The sequence below is a fragment of the Emys orbicularis genome, chromosome 6 (genome assembly GCF_028017835.1).
Source record: "Emys orbicularis isolate rEmyOrb1 chromosome 6, rEmyOrb1.hap1, whole genome shotgun sequence".
NCBI lineage: Eukaryota > Metazoa > Chordata > Testudines > Emydidae > Emys > Emys orbicularis.
The window spans coordinates 111,826,268-111,846,382 of NC_088688.1; the positions used below are offsets into that span (position 1 = coordinate 111,826,268).

At 41.0% G+C, this 20,115-nt stretch overlaps 1 protein-coding gene across 1 annotated transcript in view; it reads right to left on the reverse strand.

Annotated features, from left to right (window-relative positions):
- KDM4C (lysine demethylase 4C) overlaps window positions 1–20,115 on the reverse strand; it is a 429,818-nt gene that overhangs the window by 96,362 nt on the left and 313,341 nt on the right. The window contains 2 exon segments of the mRNA XM_065406934.1: window positions 11,009–11,117; window positions 18,259–18,314. Coding sequence (XP_065263006.1) covers window positions 11,009–11,117; window positions 18,259–18,314 — 165 coding nt within the window.

Sequence of the window (20,115 nt, forward strand, 5' to 3'; positions counted from 1 at the left end):
AAGCGCAGACACACACACACACACACACTTATCCATTTTAAACCGCCCTCTGTAAATTGCTCATAATTTTCTCAGTCCAATTCATTTGGACTGAAACCTTACAGGTTTCATTTCAACCCAAAAGAGGATTTTTTGTTTGGAAGTTTGAAACAAACATAGTTTACTCATTTTAAGTGACTAGGGCATAAACAACCCACAACTCTCTATTTTATAGATTTATACAGAACCCATCACTGCAGTATCTAAGCACTTACAATAATCCATAGCACAATACATGTTCAAAATACTACACAGCCATTAACCAACTAACCTTTACAACATCCAATCAAGATAGGTGTTATCGCCTATGGGGAAACTGAGGTGTAGTTACAAAGTGTCTTACCTAAATGACACACAGCAAATTAATGGCATAGCCAGGGCTAGAGTTTGGGACTTTTTAACTCTGAATCCTGTTCCCATTCATCCAGACTCTATTGCCTCATATTCCAGTCAGAAATTTTGTTCCATAACTCAAAAATGACTTTGCCCGCAGCCTCCACATGGGAGAGTTACAGTGCAGCACTTTAGTGCAAACTGCTATTCACACTCCCATAGTCCAAACTGCAGGGCAGTGCAGATATGGCCCTACTTACCTAAATTTTCAACAGTGCTTAAGAGACTTAAGAGCCCAAATCCCATTTTCAAAAGTGACTCAGGGCCAGATTTTTACATGTAGGCAGCTAACTCCCATTATTTTAAATGTAGTTAGACACCTACAAACGTCTAAAAATGTAGCCCTTAGGCACTTACGAGCCCAAGTGCCTATGTCACTTTTGAAAATGTGACTTGCGCTCCTAAGTCACTAATGTGCTTTCAAAAACTTTACCCATAAGCTAAGAACTTCGAACTTACAGAAGCTTTGTCTGTAGATCTGACTGGAACTTAAAAAATACGCCAAGTCTGAAGAAAATTAGTTCAGTAGTTTTGAAACCATTAACACGTAAATATTACCAAGTTTATATGTCATTCACAATGTTCAACAGAAAGCAACTCAAACCACTGAGCATTAAGAAATTGCTTACACTACAGCTGCACTAAAGCACTGTTACAGTTTAAAGAGGATTCAGCAGTTTAATCAGGTTGGACATTTCCCTTTGAGGCTAGTACTGGAAACTGGAAATCCCTATATTTCAACCAAATCAGTTTTCATCCCAAATCAGTATAAAAATTGAAAATATCATAACTTATAGTGGAATGAAAAGCTTTAAAAATACTGATTTGGAAACATTTCTGTCATACAATCACCACCTCCAGGACACCCTCTGGTGGGCTCAGGATGGACCTGCAAGCAGCCCCTCCTTTGATTTCCCTCTTCTGGAGTCCTAGTAACCAGGACTAGAATTCCCCAGCACAGCCCAAACAGTACATTCAGTCTGTTAAGTACCACAGTCCATCACCAAACCAAGTATAGCTTAGTGAAATTTGTTCAGTCAGTGAAATCTGTATGCTCTGCAACTGAAATAGTTTAGAATTTTTCTTTTTTTCCTTAAAAATAAAACAAGAGAAATTTATTTTAAACAAAACAAAAAAATAAAGAGTGATAATGCAATGAAAAGGTTGAGTTATCGATCCCTCAAAAGGCAGGAAGTTCCAAAAGTTAAGGATGCTCCAACAACCCTAATTTGGCCACCTGGCATATACACAATATTTTACATTCCTGCTTTCCCTGTAAAACTATAAAACTCAGTTGATTGGTAGTTACAAGTATATGTGCAACTGTGATGGGTTGTCAATCCCACACTCACCCTGAAAGGATTAATGGAGGCCAGAGGGGCCAATTAACCTAATAGGCTGAAGGTTGAGAGGAAAGCCCTCATTAGGGGAAGCTCACCAGTGTAGGAACAGGCAGGGCTTCCATAAATCCAGGAAGTTGAGAGGAAGAAGGGGACTTGCAGGCAGGTAGTTTGCAGTCATCCCCTGGGAGAAGGGAGGTGTATTGGGGGCTACAGAGAGAAGTAGCCCACGTTTGCTCCCTGGGAGGCAGGAGTAGAGAGGCCAGCAAACCCCAGAGAGGGGGGAGTGCTGGGGTAGGAAGCAGCACAAGGAGTAAGCAGCTAGGCTGGGGACTGAACAGACTTTGGCTGCGTGTTGTAGGGTCCCTGGGCTGGCACCCAAAGTAGAGGGCTGACCTGGGTTCCCCTACCTGCCACTGGGGAAGTGGCACTGGCAGGGCAGTAAACTGGAAGACTGCCTGGGAGTGACAGAGACTTTGAAGGACTATACCCTGGAAGGGGGGGGATGCTGAGTGCCTGGCCAGAGGGCTGAGTCATGAAGAGGATACTGCGGTTCCTTGGGTGAGAGAGGGGCTGTAGACCAAAGAGAGCAACAGAGTGAGAACCATGGGAAGGGGCGTCGACCTGATGAGATAATCCCTAGAGGGACCAGCAGGAGGCGCCAGACTAGTGATGAGTGGCGCTTCCCATCACAGCAACATAGCCAAGTGAAAGTTGTGGGAGCAACTTCAACTTATGAATTAAATTTCTCAAGCGCATAGTTGCAAAGGCCTGCTTTGAACAGACAACAGTTCTTGCCATGAATATTTTTAATGATTCAAAACCTAAAAGTTTCAAAAAACTTTTAAAAGTGAAAATCAATTTCCTTTTGCAAAGAGGTTATTCTCTTTGTATTAAAGGGAAATTCACAGTAACTAGTTAACATTTTAAGCATTCTGCTTTCACTATTACAGATACCTCCAGTCTTCAAAAAGTATTATATGTAGTCATGCCCATCTAACATTTTCCATTTCATTCAAAAGGTTTTTATGGTTCAGTATTACAGCAATGTACAAATTTGACAGTTTGCAATAGGATCTATTCATTGTATCACATCATTCTGACAGTAAGTACTATACAGCTGGTAATGCACATTTTTATATCACACTTATTAAAAATCTTACAATGGTAGTAACATAAATATGTACACTAAATTGTGTTTTGTACATGATTTTAATGAGTCTGTACATTTTAATTGGCGTTATAAATTGTAGTAGGTTGATCAATTATTGTATCATCTGTATTTTAACATAGTTTAAATTTAAACTGTGCTATTTAAAGCTATTTCAATTACAATGTTAAAACAATTTGGACATGTGATTAAACAAGCTCAAGTCTCCATCTCTTTGCCTACTTTCCTCTCTCTTTCTTCAAAAATGTGAGCATGTGAACCAGGCAACGTATAAGGTAAAGTATAATATAATGATTTTCCTTGATTGCCCCTCTAGCAATATTTTTGGAAATGCTGTGAGGTAATTAATACTTCTTTACATGACAACACTGTCAAGTCTTTCTTTAGTCTTTCAGAAATACAGTTGCAGTAGTTCCACAGTTCCATTTCAGTTTAACAAATGAATTCTATTGCAAAACTAGAACAAAGAAGACAAACAATATCTGCAAATGTATTTAATTTTATTTTTAGATTTTCTTATTAAAACAGGATAGGTAAGAGAACACTTGCCCATTCTTTTAAAAGCTCAAACACGTTTTTCCCTTGATTCCACTCTTCGTTTGGCTTACCACTGTGAAACCTCTCTATTTTCAGAATTGATGTACCTTTCAAAACTATAATCTTTGGCTTTCAAGCTCACTATTATTTGCCTTCAGGTGAAAATTTTAAAGTGTATAGGCTTCTAAACAAAATGCTACAGCATCAGCCAGATACTGAACGGCTTGTAGATCAGTCATCATCGCAGTGTAAATTTTTTTTCAAAATAATGTTCCTCACTCAGAGTACACTTGCGCTTATTCTCAGTTCACTTGTCAAATACAAATTTGAGGTCACTGAAAGCCCAAGGGCAACTTCAACTATTGCAAAACTCATTTTCTACCTCTATTTTGTTGGGGAAATAGGATTTCAAATGTAAAAATAATAGGAAGCGCTACAGATAAAGAAACAAAGGCATATTATGTTCACGTTTCAGTACAGCATTGCAGCGACTGCCTGTTGGGAGAAACTCAATCTATATTATCCAAGCATTTTAAAGCTTAGATAGTAACAAAAGTAGATAATGCATTTTGCCAATGAGTTCATCATGTACTATTCAGAGACGATTTTGGAGAAGATGTTTTAAATATATCGGCTTAGTAAAGGAGAGCTAATGATTACATTTTAACTGTTACTTTGATTTCAGATGAAACATTTAAACACAGTGAGCCTGATTCTCATTTACATTAAGACACCACTCTGGCAGTGTAAACAGGCCTTAGTGTAAATGAGGATCAGGTCCAGTATTCCTGTTGGTTTACATTTATGGGCCAAATCCCAGGATATCCATGGGAATTGTGTGTGTGTGTATTTGAGAGGTCAGTTTGGTTTCATACCTCCAAGGATTTCTTCACTCTGCTATGGAATGTGACTGTATTTCTTTTTTCAGGCCAAAACAAAGTAATAACATTCTTTTGAAACTACAGAGTATATTTAAGTACTCTGAGTGAAATCCTGGCCCCATTAAAGTAAATGGGAGTTTTGCCATTGACTTCAATGGGGTCAGGAATTCACCATCTGTTTCTATCACATAGAGCTACGTAAAATTAAGCAGCCAAGGAAAATATCTTTTGTAATACAGTTGGCAGGAGTTTCCACCCGAGTTTCACTCTGTGATTTAGCAAAAAGAACAGGAGTACTTGTGGCACCTTAGAGACTGACACATTTATTAGAGCATAAGCTGTGATTTAGGTTTCAAATGGACCCAAACCCAAAGCTACACTGAGCCAAAACCTTCAAGTTTTACTTTTTGGGGCTGAAACCATGAGATCCCATTAAATTATGCTTGGGTTCCACAGGAAACCACAAATAGGCCCCGTTCTGCTATAGACTTCACCCCAGCTCACACAATCTTCAAAGCTATAAATAAATCTGCCCCTCCTTCTTTTGTCAAACCCCATGTTCCCCCCATTCCCAATCCCCTTTTCCAAAGCTCCCAACCTCGGTCTCCCTATCCGTCAAATTCTCCCATGTTCACTTTTGTGCCTTCTTCTGTGAAGCATTCTATGCATTATATGACATCCCTGAGCTCATCTGCAACGCTTTTACCTTGTCCACATTTAAGTCCCTCTTGAAGACCCACTTCTGCCATGCTACCTATCGTGAGACAAGGTCACTTGTAGATAAATAGCATTTAAACTGCCTATTATGATTATTCCCCTTCCCATGACCTTTATCCACTTATTTGTCCTTTGATTGTGTGCTCCTCAGAGCAGGGACTATCCCTCTGAAGTACCTAAGTACCTTTTGGAAAGTACCTAAAATATATATAGTAGGCACTACCACAAATGAATAGTAGTAATAAGTTTTGGGATTAGTAATGAAATCTGTAACAAGGTGAGATTGTCACAGTTTCATTACAAGTCTCACATATTTTTAACCACTGCCTGCAACACGTGGGTACTGACCAGGCCTGATGCTGCCTATTTTATGATAGCGGGGAAGATCACAAACTATAACTTGACAGAGACACTTGGTAGTTGAAATGCCTGTCTTATGTTTTTTGGGCCAGAACATACCTTGGCCCTACATGGGTATGAAAGGCAGGGAGAAGTCATAAACATCCTCATACCCTTACAAAAGGGCTAGCCACAATCTCAGCCTTCCATACACCTAAGTAAGAACAGAAACAGAAGGAAAACAGCAACAAGGCTTACAGAATCTCATCAACATGCCACTCTGCAATGCCCCAGAGGAATTCAGTTTTGACAGATCTTCAGAATAGACAGACTCGAAGCAATATTTTGTAAGATTTCAAATTGCAAACAAACGCCGCAAAGATATTGGAGATATATAGGTATCTTCTTTAATTTATGCTTTGGGGAAGCAAGCAGAGTATATCTTTAAATCCTTTGACTTCACTGAAAACAGTCACAAAGATGACTATGAAAGGGTTCTGGCTATGTTTGATGCATACTTTATACCCCAGAGAAATGTGGTTTATGAAAGAGTACGTTTTCACCAGAGAATTCAAGAAGCGGGGGGAAATGATGAATGTTTTATAAGAGCTATGCATACATTGGCTGAAAACTATGATTTTGGGGATGCAAAACATGAATATATCAGAGATAGGTTGGTTATTGGCTTAACAGAGAAACTTTTCAGAGCAACTACAACTGAAGACAGATTTAACCCTAGCCCTAGCTATACAGAGAGTAAAGCAGTCAGAATAAGTCAAATGACAGAACAAAAGGCAGGAGCAATTTGAAAAACCTGAAACTAGCTTAGAAACACTAAATGGACCCTTGAGTGTTAAAAGTCATTATCATAAAACCCCTGAGGCAAGGAGAGAGAACTCCTAGGCTAAGAGGGACTAATTCCAGCCTACATGCACAAAATGTGAAGAAGTCATATCCCAAGAGATGACAAAAGTCCAGCCAGAGGCACATGGTATAATAAATGCATGAAATATAGACATTTTGCAGTAGTTTTCTGCACCAAAGCAGTCAGGGAGTGGGCTCATATTACAACAATCAAGAGCCATTGTTTCTGGGATCTATCACTTGAGATGACATAGAGCCTGCCTGGAGAGTGAAACTGATTATTCAAGGCAAGACTATTGACTTTAAAACTGACTCAGGCACTGAGGTCACAATCATCTCAGAAGGGACTTATAATCACCTTCAACCCCTCCCAGAGCTGAAGTCACCTGACACAACTCTGACTAGCGCTGAAGGTATTCTGAATTGTATGGGGCAGTTTACCATAGAAACAACTTACAAAGACAAAAGCTTTGCATTCAGAGTGCATGAGATCAAAGGATCAAAGACAAACAACTTTCTAAGTTACTGCGTATCAACAGGAGTGGGCCTAGTGAGAAAGGTGAAAACTCAGAGGATTTGATGATACTGGACTTTTGAAAGGTGATCCAGTACATCTTAATTTAAGAGACAATGCCGAACCATATAGTGTATAAACACCTGTACCGGAGAGATAGGAAGATATTAGCTACAAATTTATGCATATTCAGAGGACATCATGACCTCGTCATCGTGGACTATTTTTCCAGGTACTTGAAAGACAAAACATGTTGCAGTGTCAAGAAACTGAAGGGCATTTTTTCCTCACTTCAGTATTCCAGGACAACTAGGACTGACAACAGACCACAATTCACTGCAGAAAAATGTAAGTAAGTAATTCTGAACAAAATATGGTTTTGATCATATTTGTAGCAACCCCAGTTACCCACAAGTGCATGGAGAGGCTGAGAGAGCTGTATAGACAGCCAAGAAAATCCAGTAGCAGGAAGATTCATTCCTTGCTCTTCTGAGTTACAGATCAACACCAATAGCAGCTATTGGATGTAGTCCAGCACAACTCCTGATGGGCAGATAACTCAGAATTACTGTTTCAATCTTGGAAAAGAACTATCTCCAAAGTGGCCAGGCATGAAGAGAATAGCTAAATTAGATAAAAAGACTAAAATAGCTTTATGAATACTTTTACAACAGACATCACTTAAAGAACTGCCAGGTCTAGAACCTGGTGACTGTGTTTGTGTCAAATCGGATGGAGAAAAGGGATGGACAACTCCACTCGTCAAAGAAAAAAATGCAGTGCCCGGATCATACGCAATCAAGTCCGACAGTGGAGAGTTTAACAGAAACCATCAATATCTATAGTTTGTTCCTCAAAGATGTCAGATGCAGAACAAGATGACGATAACTCAAGGGTTCCAAACTGACCATTGCCAGTCATTGCAACATGCCAGATAATCAAATTGTTATGCATTCGGGTTGTGTAATTAGAAAACCAGTACGATTCAAAGACACTTAACAGATTGATACGTACTGAACTTCAAAGACAGCATGATAGTGTAAACATTTTAAATGGCAGTAATGGAGAACTTAAATGGGGAGATGTAATGGAATGCTAAACTGTTTTATACTAGGTGCCACTGTGTGTAAAATACCTTATTTCAACTTCCGCCATACCAGCAGAGCATTAAGGATCTTATGATGAACACATGTGGTGTGTATAAGCAGGATCTGTGACTAGTCCATATCTGGTACCAAAGTACCTGACAGGCACAAACTCAGCCTTCTATACACATGAGTGCAAGGCTAGGGTCACTGAAGGAATGATATTGGGGAGAATGGAGGCACAGTACAGTAACAGCGAGGCTGGCTACAGAGAGGAATAAAAGGTGTATCCTCTTTAAGGATGGAGCAGAAGCTGCACTATTGCATGCTAGGGAGTCCTGGGAAGCCTTTTGCCTTGATCATAGAATCACAGGACTGAAAGGGACCTCGAGAGGTCATCTAGTCCAGTTCCCTGCCAGGACTAAGTATTATCTAGACCATTCCCGACAGGTATTTGTCTAACCTGCTCTTAAAAATCTCCAATGATGGAGATTCCACTCCTCCCTAGGCAATTTATTCCAGTGCTTAACCACCCTGACAGGAAGTTTTTCCTAATGTCGAACCTAAACCTCCCTTGCTGCAATTTAAGCCCACTGCTTCTTGTCCTATCGTCAGAGGTTAAGAACAATTCTTCTCCCTCCTCCTTGTAACAACCTTTTATGTACTTGAAAACTGTTGTCATGTCCCCTCTCAGTCTTCTTTTTTCCAGACGAAACAAACCCAATTTTTTCAATCATCCCTCATAGGTCATGTTTTCTAGACCTTTAATCATTTTTGTTGCTCCTCTCTGGACTTTCTCCAATTTGTCCACATCTTTCCTGAAATGTGGCGCTCAGAACTGGACACAATACTCCAGTTGAGGCCTAATCACTGCAGAGTAGAAGAATTACTTCTTGTGTCTTGCTTACAACACTCCTGCTAATACATCCCAGAGTGATTTTCGCTTTTTTTGCAACAGTGTTACACTGTTGACTCATATATAGCTTGTGGTCCACTATGACCCCTTTTCTGCAGTACTCCTTCCTAGGCAGTCATTTCTCATTTTGTATGTGTGCAACTGATTGTTCCTTCCTAAGTGGAGTACTTTGCATTTGTCCTTATTGAATTTAATCCTATTTACTTCAGACAATGTCTCCAGTTTGTCCAGATCATTTTGAATTTTAATCCTATCCTCCAAAGCACTTCCAACCCCTCCCAGCTTGGTATCGTCCACAAACTTTATAAGTGTACTCTCAATGCCATAATCTAAATCATTGATGACGATATTGAACAGAACAGGACCCATTCTGTGGTTTAAGCCACAGGAAGCCCATCAAGAGGAGGGAACTTCATAAATAGGGGTTATTTATCCCCACAATACGTGGCAAATTACCGGTAATCATTTCTAGAGTCTCAAGAAAACAAACCCTCAATTAAGCATCACCAACCAAGTTATTGTCATCATATCTGTGACTGTTTAGGTTCCTCAAAAGTATGAGAGCATTATGTTCATATCCAGTGCTTCCTGTGTTCATATATTCAGATTAATGAGAATTTGAGGCTGACAAGCAAATTGAACAGTCACTGTAGGTTAAAAATGAGATTTTGGGAGCCTTCTCTCACACAGTGAGAGCCCATATACAATAGGGCTACATTGCCAGTATTGAAACAAGAAAGTCTGACAGATGCAGGAAAATTGGGAGGGTAGGACAACAGGGCATTGACCATCTTTCTGGTCTTCCAAAAAATATACTAGAAGTAAGGACAGGCTGAAACAGCATTTGGGAATACACCTCTACCCTGATATAATACTGTCCTCGGGAGCCAAAAAATCTTACCGCGTTATAGGTGAAACCACGTTATATCGAACTTGCTTTGATCCGCCGGAATGCACAGCCCCGCCCCCCCGGAGCGCTGCTTTACCACGTTATATCCAAATTCGTGTTATATCGGGTCACATTATATCAGGGGAGAGGTGTATTTCATACATTAGATAAGGAGTGTTCGAGTCAGAGTTTCTCTGTAACAGATTGTATAAGGGAGCCAAAAAGGTTTAGGAAAATGTTCAATATGCATTACAGAGTTAGTCTATAAAGCCCACAAAAACTTGAGAAATCTCAGTGAACAAAGACCAATTGTCAGACATGCCTCCATTTTAAGAATGGTTAAAGCTGCAGTTCAAAATTAAAAATAGTTACAAAATATAAAGCATAATGAATTAAAATTAACAATTAATAGTTCACAATGTTACAGCAAGGAAAGGGTAGCTCAAGGTTAAGTATATCAATAAGCATTTTTTCCATAACATTTGGTGTGGATAAAGAGAACAGATGGGGTTGTTTCCCAAACTTTTATTTTCTTTTACACTGGACAGGGGATCACTTTCCTTTTCTCAGAGGAAGTCTGTGTCATATTGACGCATAGACTGATAAATTAAGTAATTTAGGTCTAACCCAACAGGGAAAATTCTCTTTGATTTAACAAATGCTTTTGTAGGTTTCTCATTAGTGCATGGGATTTTCTGCTGGATGGAAGGATTATCTGGGGCTATGGATGGGTTTGAGCATTTGTAGTTCAAGCTTTTGTGTTTATGTTTCTCACTTGCTTTTTCAAGGCCTCAGGGAGCCATTTATTAGTCCAATATAATGTGCAATCTGGTCTGTGCACATTCCTCAATTCCCAGATGGTAAAAATACCATGAGACCACCATGTTTCATCATTTTAACTTCATAAATGGCTCCCTGAGGGGGAGGAGGGGACCCTCATGAAAATACAACACAAATAAGACTTCTGAGATATTCTGGTTTATTTAGTTTCAGCAGGATCCTCAATGAGCAGTCACAGCAGTATTAGGATAGTGATTGAAAACGCTCATTGTTTCTCCTTCCTTTTCCCTATGGCAAAGGCCCCTTACCCAAGGTTGCAACCGAGAACTAGGCTGAAGAATTAAAATACCTAAATTATCATTATACGTGAAAAACAATATGACAATCCTTAGCAAATGTTCTCTTTTAACTGACATTTTGTTTATTTAAATTTCCCCCTGAAATGTGTGTGAATGTACCTAACCAGAGATGAGATTTTGTATACATTTCAAAACACCAGCACATTTTTAAATGGCAAGGAATGTATGGAGCCTTACTACTCACCAATTTTAATCTCTGCAGAGGTATTCTCCTAGTGTCTACTGGTGTCCTCTCTGTGACATTACCAAATCTGACTTCTGGAATGGCTATTGCACACATCACATGTGCCCACCTGCGAAAAGTGGCAAGTCAATAACACCAAAAATTTTTACAGAAATGTGATTAAAAACAGTGCACCCCTCAAATAAAACCAAACCATCAATCATTTAGTCCTTCCCTATTACATTTCTTTGCTTTATTTTATGAGCTGCAACAACAAAAAGGTCAAAATGCAAGATCGATTGACAGTGTTTATCTTTAAGTTTAATTTTAAGTAGCATTAGACAGATACCTAAAAAATTGGTTTATTTCAGAGATAGAAAGATCAGCACAATAAAATAAATGGATAATGCTGGAAAAGTGATGCCAGTACAATATACCATATGCCTTTTCTGCCACTCCAATACCACTTACATGTATGAGGCAAACTAGTCAAGACATTTTTTAATAAGATGTAGCAATCTAGTTTTGAAAATATTTGCCAGAAATGTACTGTTTCAACATTAGAGAAAAATCCGTATGTTAACACAAATCTATTGTAAATGCCCTTTCAAATATTTTCACTTGTTTTACAGAGTGCAAAGCTTTTGTAGTGGTGCCAGCAATATTTGTACATATAGCCTACGCAATGTGTCATTTGTACAATTTACAGTTTAAACTACAGCACTTTGGATTAACCCTAATTAGATCTAAGTGGATATTTGTAGTCAACCCCCATATTGACACTCACACTCACCTACCAAAGCACAGAACCCAACTACATTGTCAGGATTGTGAGTTGCCAGGCAAACAGACACAGAGTTAGAACAGAACGAAGCAGCAGCATTATCACCTTCTCAGAATTTGGCACAACTGCACAAATAGCGGGATGGAATGCTCTTGGGGATGTCCTTGCCCTCATCTGTGAGTTGGACCCTTGTGATTGGAGAAAGCAATGTCTGGGATCACGGCTCCTCATGACTAAGGACTCACCAAAACACACCGCACTGCAACTGCAGGAAGTCAGCTGAGTGGGACAAGAGTATGCTGCATCTAAACAGAATAGCTGCCGGTATGAGTTACTGCCTGATTCTCCAAGTAGTGGTTCAAAATCTAAATAGACAGCCAAACAAAAAACTCCCAAACCTTTGTGATGATGACATTAAGATTGAGAGTAAAAACCAGGTAAGAACATCATAACTAGCAAAAAACCAACAAACCATAAAACCCAGGAAACTGTGTTAAATTTAAACACGAGTCGGTCTGGAAATTCACAGTTGGCTAACAAATCTACTTCGGCGTATTCGAAGAGTCGAATAAGGTTCACTGGGTATGGTGAAGTCCTTGGTGACTTCCCCTAAGGCTTGCAGTTAGAGCAGGAGGGAAGAAAGTAATGAACCTTTCACAATTGGAAGGAGGGAGAATACCTCCACTCCTCAATTCTAATGTCTGCTCTTCTCCACCGTCTTCCAATCCGCTGCCCCTCTCTATGCATCGTTATATAGTCTAGACATGAGAAAATTGAGGGGGCATATGATAAATATGTAAAAGGTTGTTATAAAGAGGATAGTGATCAATCGTTCTCCGTGTCCACCAAGAAGTAATCAGGTTAGTTTTCAGCCAGGGAAATTTAGGGTAGATATTAAGATAATTTCCCTAACTATAAGGATTGTTAAGCACTGGAATGGGTTGCCAAGGGAGGTTGTGGGAGCCCCGTAACCGGAGATTAGACAAACACCTGTCAGCGATGGTCTAGGGATAATCCTGCCTCAGCACATGGAGGACCACTTGAGGTCCCTTCCAGCCCTACATTTCTATGACTCTGTCCTTCTTCACTGCCCCCAGTGCCCTCCTACTCCACTGCCCCTTCCAGCTCCATGCACTTACTCCGCTCCAATTCTTGCAGATCTCCCTGAGGTATGCAGGAAACTAAGACCTGAGACGGTCCACAAGGGCGGGGCTTGGGGCCAGCAGGGACTTAGGGGGAGAGACCAAATGGGGAACCATTCCTCCCTCCTGCACCATGATATAATGCTATTTCAGTCATTCAGATTTAAGAAAAATATCCAGAAAAGTGCAGTATAAATATAAGATAGATAAAAGTGTTGTGTGGTATGAAAGTGTGATTGGCATGAGTATGAAATGAGAGCAGTACTCCAAGTGATGTAGAGATGAGAGATTTATGCAGGCCATCCCAAATGAGGCCCAATAAAGACTTTAGACCACCCCACACCCTCCTGGATAACAGATGGTTATACCACAGTTTACAGAAATATTGTTTTAGAGTTTTAATATTTTTTATTAAAACTTTTTTTCATAACCACCTGCCTGTAAAGCCAGAGTGCCTTAATATCAGTTAGCTAACTATACAAGCCTTGGGGAGAGAGAGAAGTTATAAATAAAGTAGCTCTTCTATAAATCATGTCAGAGCTTTATGGTCTAACCTCTCGTAATCTACCAGGGGCTCAAAACAAGTGTGGTATTCCACTGAACAAAGGGATTCACAGCTCCCCGATGGGGTGAAGCTCTAACTCGCCTAGTACTCCCGGTTCATTAGTCCTTCAGTCTATCACAACTGTATAGTGCCCAACCTGCACCTCAAATCAGTATATATGGGTGGGGGGTAGATTCTATATTAAGCAGAAAAAATATACACATTGCCAGATTGGTGGGAGCAGGTTGTTTTGAAGCTGCTTAGAGGTTTAGAATGCTAGATCATGTCCAGGAGAAGATGAATCTATGGACAGAGTGGAGGTGAGGTGGTGAAAGGTCCATAGCAATGTAATTTATTATATGGACAAGGAGATAGAAGTTGAGGCTTGTTGTAGAGAGCTATTATTTCACAATTTTTAATGGACCAACAGTGGGATAGAATGCAGTTTCCGATTATGGGCATGATTACCCTTTTTGCAGCATGCATGGTGGCAGTTTCCTCCAACAAACTAAAGCCAGCGACCTATGAATTTTTTAAATACTTTTAAGAAACTGTGCACAAAAGAGATATCTCGGTGTTTTCAAACCTGCTGTGTATGAACTCTCAGCATCAGACATCAAATGTAACTCCCGCAGTCCCAAAGTCATGGAGGCTCTTTCTGGACTGGCAGGAAAAAATGTTTAATGCAGTGGTTCCCAAACTTGTTCCGCCGCTTGTGCAGGGAAAGCCCCTGGCGGGCCGGGCCGGTTTGTTTACCGTCCGCGTCCCCAGGTTCGGCCGATCGTGGCTCCCAGTGGCTGCGGTTCGCCTCTCCAAGCCAATGGGAGCTGAAGGAAGCGGCGTGGGCTGAGGGACGTACTGGCCGCCACTTCCCACAGCCCCCATTGGCCTGGAGCAGCGAACTGCAGCCACTGGGAGCCGTGATTGGCCGAACCTGCAGACGCGGCAGGTAAACAAACCGGCCTGGCCCGCCAGGGGCTTTCCCTGAACAAGCAGCGGAATAAGTTTGGGAACCACTGGGTTAATGGCTCTATTTAGGGTCTCCCCTTCCACAAGGGTTTGGAATGGGCTAGCCAAGAGGGCAGGAAAGCATCACCTGAGCAAGTGGGCAGGCTGGTGGGACTCAGGTAAGCCACTGGCCTCTGAGCGGCTGGAGAAGGGTTTATAAACTCTGTCCTTCTAGCTTGAGCCTCTTTCCCTCCCAGGGGATTAGCATAGGACTGGGGTTTTTTGGTCTGCTCTGGGCTTCAGTTAATTGCTTTTTTGGGGACTGGGAAAGAATTTTTCTCTCACTGACAGATTAGCGGGGGCAGGCTTTTTTTTTTTTTTTTTTTTTTAAATCTTCCATGCAGCAGCTCAGGGACCTGGTGGAGTAGATCAGGAGGTACAGTTCATGTTGTCACAATTTAGCAGGTTGGCTGGGGACTGGAGCTGGGGCTCCCTATGTCTGGTACAGCAAAGAGACAACCCTCTTTCCCCAACCCCTTAACCTGATACAAGGTGAAGGTAGTGGGGTGGGTCCCAGCAATGCGTTGGGAACCAGCTGGGTAGGGGTGGGAGGCTGACTGCAGCTCTCCATCAGGTGGAAATGATTGAAGAAAGAATCATGACCTGCAATGTCTGAGTTACTGCAATATATATTTCTCAGATGAATTAAGTTAATAAAGTTGTGGCCTAATTAAACCACATCCCTTGTACCTTGTCTTTCTTCCCCCGTGCCTAAGACAAAGACAATATTGCATTCTATTTAGGTGACATCTTCTTGCTGTTTTTTTTGGTTTGTTTGTTAATCTGTTTACACCTGTCAACACCTTAGTAAGAAAGGCAAGTGATAAATGAAAATTTAGGGAGACAGTTTAAACCAGATCTAAAATTATAGAAAAAGACTCATAGAAATGTAGAGCTTGAAGGGACCTTGAGTAGTCATCTAGTCTAGCCCCCTGCACTGAGGCAGGACCAAGAAAACCTAGAACACCCCTGACAGGGGTTTGTCTAAACTGTTCTTGAAAACCTCCAAAGATGGGGATTCCACAACCTCCCTTGGAAGCCTATTCCAGAGCTTAACTACTCCTTAGAGTTAGAAAGTTTTTCCTAATATCTACCCTAAATTTCCCTTGCTGCAGACTAAGCTCATTACTTCTTGTCCTACCTTCAGTGGACGTGTAGAACAATTGATCACCATCCTCTCTATAACAGCCCTTAACATCTCTGAAGACTTATCAGGTGCCCCCTCAGCCTTCTTTTCTCAAGACTAAACATGCCCAGTTTGAATCCTTCCTCATGGGTCAGGTTTTCAAAATCCTTGTTGCTCTCCTATGGACTCTTTCCAATTTGACATCATCTTTCCTAAACTGTGGTACCCAGAACTGGACATAGTACTCCAGCAGAGGCCTCACCAGTGCCAACAGAGCAGGACAATTACCCCCCATGTCTGACATATGACACTCCTGTTAATACATCCCAGAATTACATTAGCCTTTTTTGCAGCTGCATCATATTGTTGACTCATATTTAATTTGTGATCCACTACAAATCCCAGGTCACTTTTAGCAGTACTACCACCTAGCCCAGTGTTTCTCAAATGCAGCCACCAGGGGCTTTTCTTGTGGCCACAGACTCCTGGGTGATGAATTTTTTTTGGGGGGGGAGGGGGAAATAGGGGAGGAGGGTGAAGGAGAGGAAAGCAGCGGCCCCTCACTTGGGGCCTCCAGCAGGGGGTGAGTCTTGTCCCCTCTGGAGAGAGAAACACTAAAGGAGCAAGCAGCCAGTGAGTTCCCAGATGGCAGGCTCCAGCCACAGGGCTTCGGGCTCCATCTCAAGGCTCTAGGGTCTGTCTCCAGGCTCAGGGCTCTATCCTCCAACCGTACAGCGGTGGGCTCCAGCCCCGGCTCCTGGCTATGTGGCAGTGTGATCACCCCCCACCATCAACCCTGGCCCTGCTCCCTACCTACCCACCTCACCATTCAGGGCTTAATTTATCCCCGGGCTTGCCAGGGCTGAGTAAGTCTGCTATGAAAAGTGATGTTTGTATGTGTGTTAATATCACTTTTCACAGCAGACTAAGGCTATGTCTGCACTAGCACTTTTGTTGGTCAAGGGTGTGAACAAAACACCCCCCCCCCCCCAACAAAAGTTTCACAGACAGAAGTGCTGGTGTGGACAGCGGTATGTCAGCGGGAGATGCTCTTCCACCACCGTAGCTTCCACCACTCATTGGGTGTGGTTTAATTATGCCAGCAGGAGAGCTTCTCCCTCCGGCATAGAGCAGCTACAAGGGAGACCTTATAGCGGTGGAATTGCAGCGGTACGACTGTGCTGCTGTAAGGTCTGTAGTGTAGACATACCCTTAGTCGCTGGCTGGCAGGCTGTGAAAAGTGATATTAACATACAAGTATCACTTTTCACAGCAGCAGACTTACTAGCGAGCAAGTCTAAAAAAAGTAACAAAAAAACCAAAAAAAAACCAAAAAAAGAGACAAGAACGTGCAAAGCACCTTATTTGTGTTTCTCTTCTGTTTAGGTCCAGAAAAGAATAGAAACAACTGTACATTATTTTTATTACTGAGTCTGCAAAAAACCCTACATAAATAAATTACAATGATTTGGACATGTATATGTGCATATTTATTTGTTTTTCATAAAGTTAAGTACCATAAGTATTTTAGGCAAAATTGTCAGAGTGGCCACCAGCAAGAGTTGGTGGCCGCACTCTGAGGCCACCAAAAATTTTTTTGTGAGGACCCGATGCCAGTTATTTCCCATTTTGTAGTTGTGCATTTGATTTTTCCTCCCTAAGAGTAATATTTTGCACTTTGTATTTATTGAATTTCATCTTGTTGATTTCAGACCAATTCTCCTATTTGTCAAGGTTGTTTTGAACTATAATCCTTCAAAGTGGTTGCAACCCTCCCTTCCAGTTTGGTGTCATCTGCAAATTTTATAAGCTTACTCTCCACTCCATTATCCAAGTCATTAATAAAAATGTTTGAATAGTACTGGAGCCAGGATAAAGTAAGTTTGGGCTAGATGATCTTGTATCACTCTGCTAGATTCTCTTTGGCCATAGAAGGGTTTTAATGAAAAAAGTCAGGTGTAACTCATGAAATGTTGCATGAATTATGCCAAGCAAAGATTCAAAATGAATAGTAGGTTCTTCTACAACTGGACATGAACAAATACTAAGGCACAACTTTTTCCATTTCATCTCTCAAGAATATCTGCTGCACTGTGCTTCATTTTATCATCACCATGTAAAATAAATATTAGTCTTATTAATGGCATGATGTCAGCTACAGTACCATTTTTGGGAGTCCATTATAAAATGAAGTGCAATAAAGCAAATCACCTCAAGATCCAGAGCCACTCAAAGGATTCAAAATGATTAATTTGTTAATGACATGCTTATATCTGTCAAAAGTTCACAGATGCCATATTAACTGCTGTAATCACAAAATTCCAGTACTAAAGAAGAAAATACGTTTGAATGTGTGATAAGGCTTGCCCATGCAAACAATGACAAACGAGCTTTCATCTGCTTCCTTTACATAGTGACTAGCAGAGCAGAGTTTAGAATAGTTAAGAATGTTCAAATAATAAAACAAATGTTTATTTGTAAGCACGTAAGTGTGTTCACAAAATGCTAGAGGCTCGATTCGGTGTCTTCAGTGGGCCCTGGCTGTTAAGCTATTCCACTTAAGGGGACACTGTCAAGTAATTATATTTGGAAGTTATCTTTGTGTAAATATGTACGTGAATGAAGTTTAAAACTAATGAGACTGATCTCAGTGTATCCATCACTTACTTCTTGTCAGTAGTTTGCTTGAGTGCACCACCTCTCAAATTGCAGAGACAGCATTCCTAAAGAAAACAAGTAAAAACAAATAAGTGATACTGACGACTAGCAATGCCAATTTTATTCATTTAATGTTTTAAAGGATTTGCAAACTATTAATATTATTGACTGACTTATAACATGACATTCACAAACATCACAGTGCCACACAAGAAAAATATAAAAATGTAATAATAGAATAACAAGCCCAAAGAACCACAGAAAAAACGAGTTTTGAGAATAACCCTTGGAAAAAACTGACCAATCATTTGAATAGATGTCAAATGCAAGGGCATTCCCCTAACGCTTGAATATAAAGTCTTGTATCTGGAATTAATACAGAGCCCATCAGATTAAACCGAATTAAAATTGTACATCATTAAATTAGTAAAAAATGACTATGGAATCATAGACTACAACCTGGCTGGTTCAACTGTGTACTTTGGAGACCAGCTTTTTTGTTGTGCAAATGCACAATAATAGAGATCTGCCAGGACACGCATACCGATAATTCCCAGATTTGTACACTGTGAGAGGTAGTGTGAGCTAGCAGATAGAGCACTGGATTGGGACTCAGGAGACCTATGTTCTATTTCTGGCTCTGCTACTGGCCTGCTGAGTGATCTTGGGCAAGCCACTTACTTCCCTTTGCCTCAGTTTCCCATCTCTCAAATGGGGATAATAGTGACCTCCTTTGTAAAGTGCTTTGAGATCTAATGATGAAAAGTGCTCTAATAAAGTTAGTGGGGGGCCTGTGACGCTGGAACTGTATTGCCCCCTTGATCCAACAGAGCACAAGTTTGTTGATTTTCAGGGTGCATGGCAAGGCCTGTTTCAGTGGTTCCCAACATTTTTTTGGTCAGAGGAATAGTTTGGTGAATAGGCTCTCCCACTCCATCTCCTCACAACACATTCTGGTACAAATGCTCTGCCTACTCCTTTCTAATGATTCCCTCTCTCTTCAGCCCTCCTCCTTTTCTGCCTCCTTTCTCTTTCCTTCTGTGTTCTTATCTTCTCTCCCCAGATTTTATTTTCTTTCTTTTTTTATTCATTATTGGGTTTTGTTCCCCTCTCAACATTGCTTCCTAACACTGTTCTCCCCATGCTACATGATGAATAGGGTGGAGGGCACTGACTGGTAGCTCTGTGGGCTGGGACATATGCACACTAATTATTATGATTATTTATTATTTGTATTACTGTAGCACCGATGAGCCTATCATGGACCTGGACTCCGTTGTGCCGGGCACTGTACAAACACAGAACTAAAAGATGGTCCCTGCCCCAAGGAGCTTTGTAGCTGAGTCGTGTGTTGAAAGAGCGGAGATCCAAATCTTGAGCTAAGAAGCTGCCTCCTGATCTTGTGGCTCTGATGTATTAGGGATCACCAATTGTATAAGGAAGCAGGGAGGGAAGATGGTATTCCAGGAGCTGCTCATTGCTTTATCCACAGTAGCTTGTTTGTACTGGACAGTCACAGGGGATTCAGGGTGTGTTGGTTGGATATACCATTTGGAACCCAAAAATGTGCCCTCAAGGTCACAGTTCCCCCACATTCCACTACCCTTTAGAGAAGCATGCAATGCCTGCCTCAGTGAGTGGAACCTTATGACTCAGAGTAGTTCCCTCAAATGTTCAAAACATGGGAACTAGACCCAGTTACTAGGAAGAGATGTAAATGGGAAAACTGTACAGAAAGTGGCTGCTGCTTTAGAGAGAAATAATGGTCTGCTTCCTCCCTGGAAGGGCCCCAAATTGTATTATTTTGTTTATTGTAAGCCTTGTTTTCTGAGTAAGCAGCCCAAAAGGCTAAAGGCATTTTTTCCA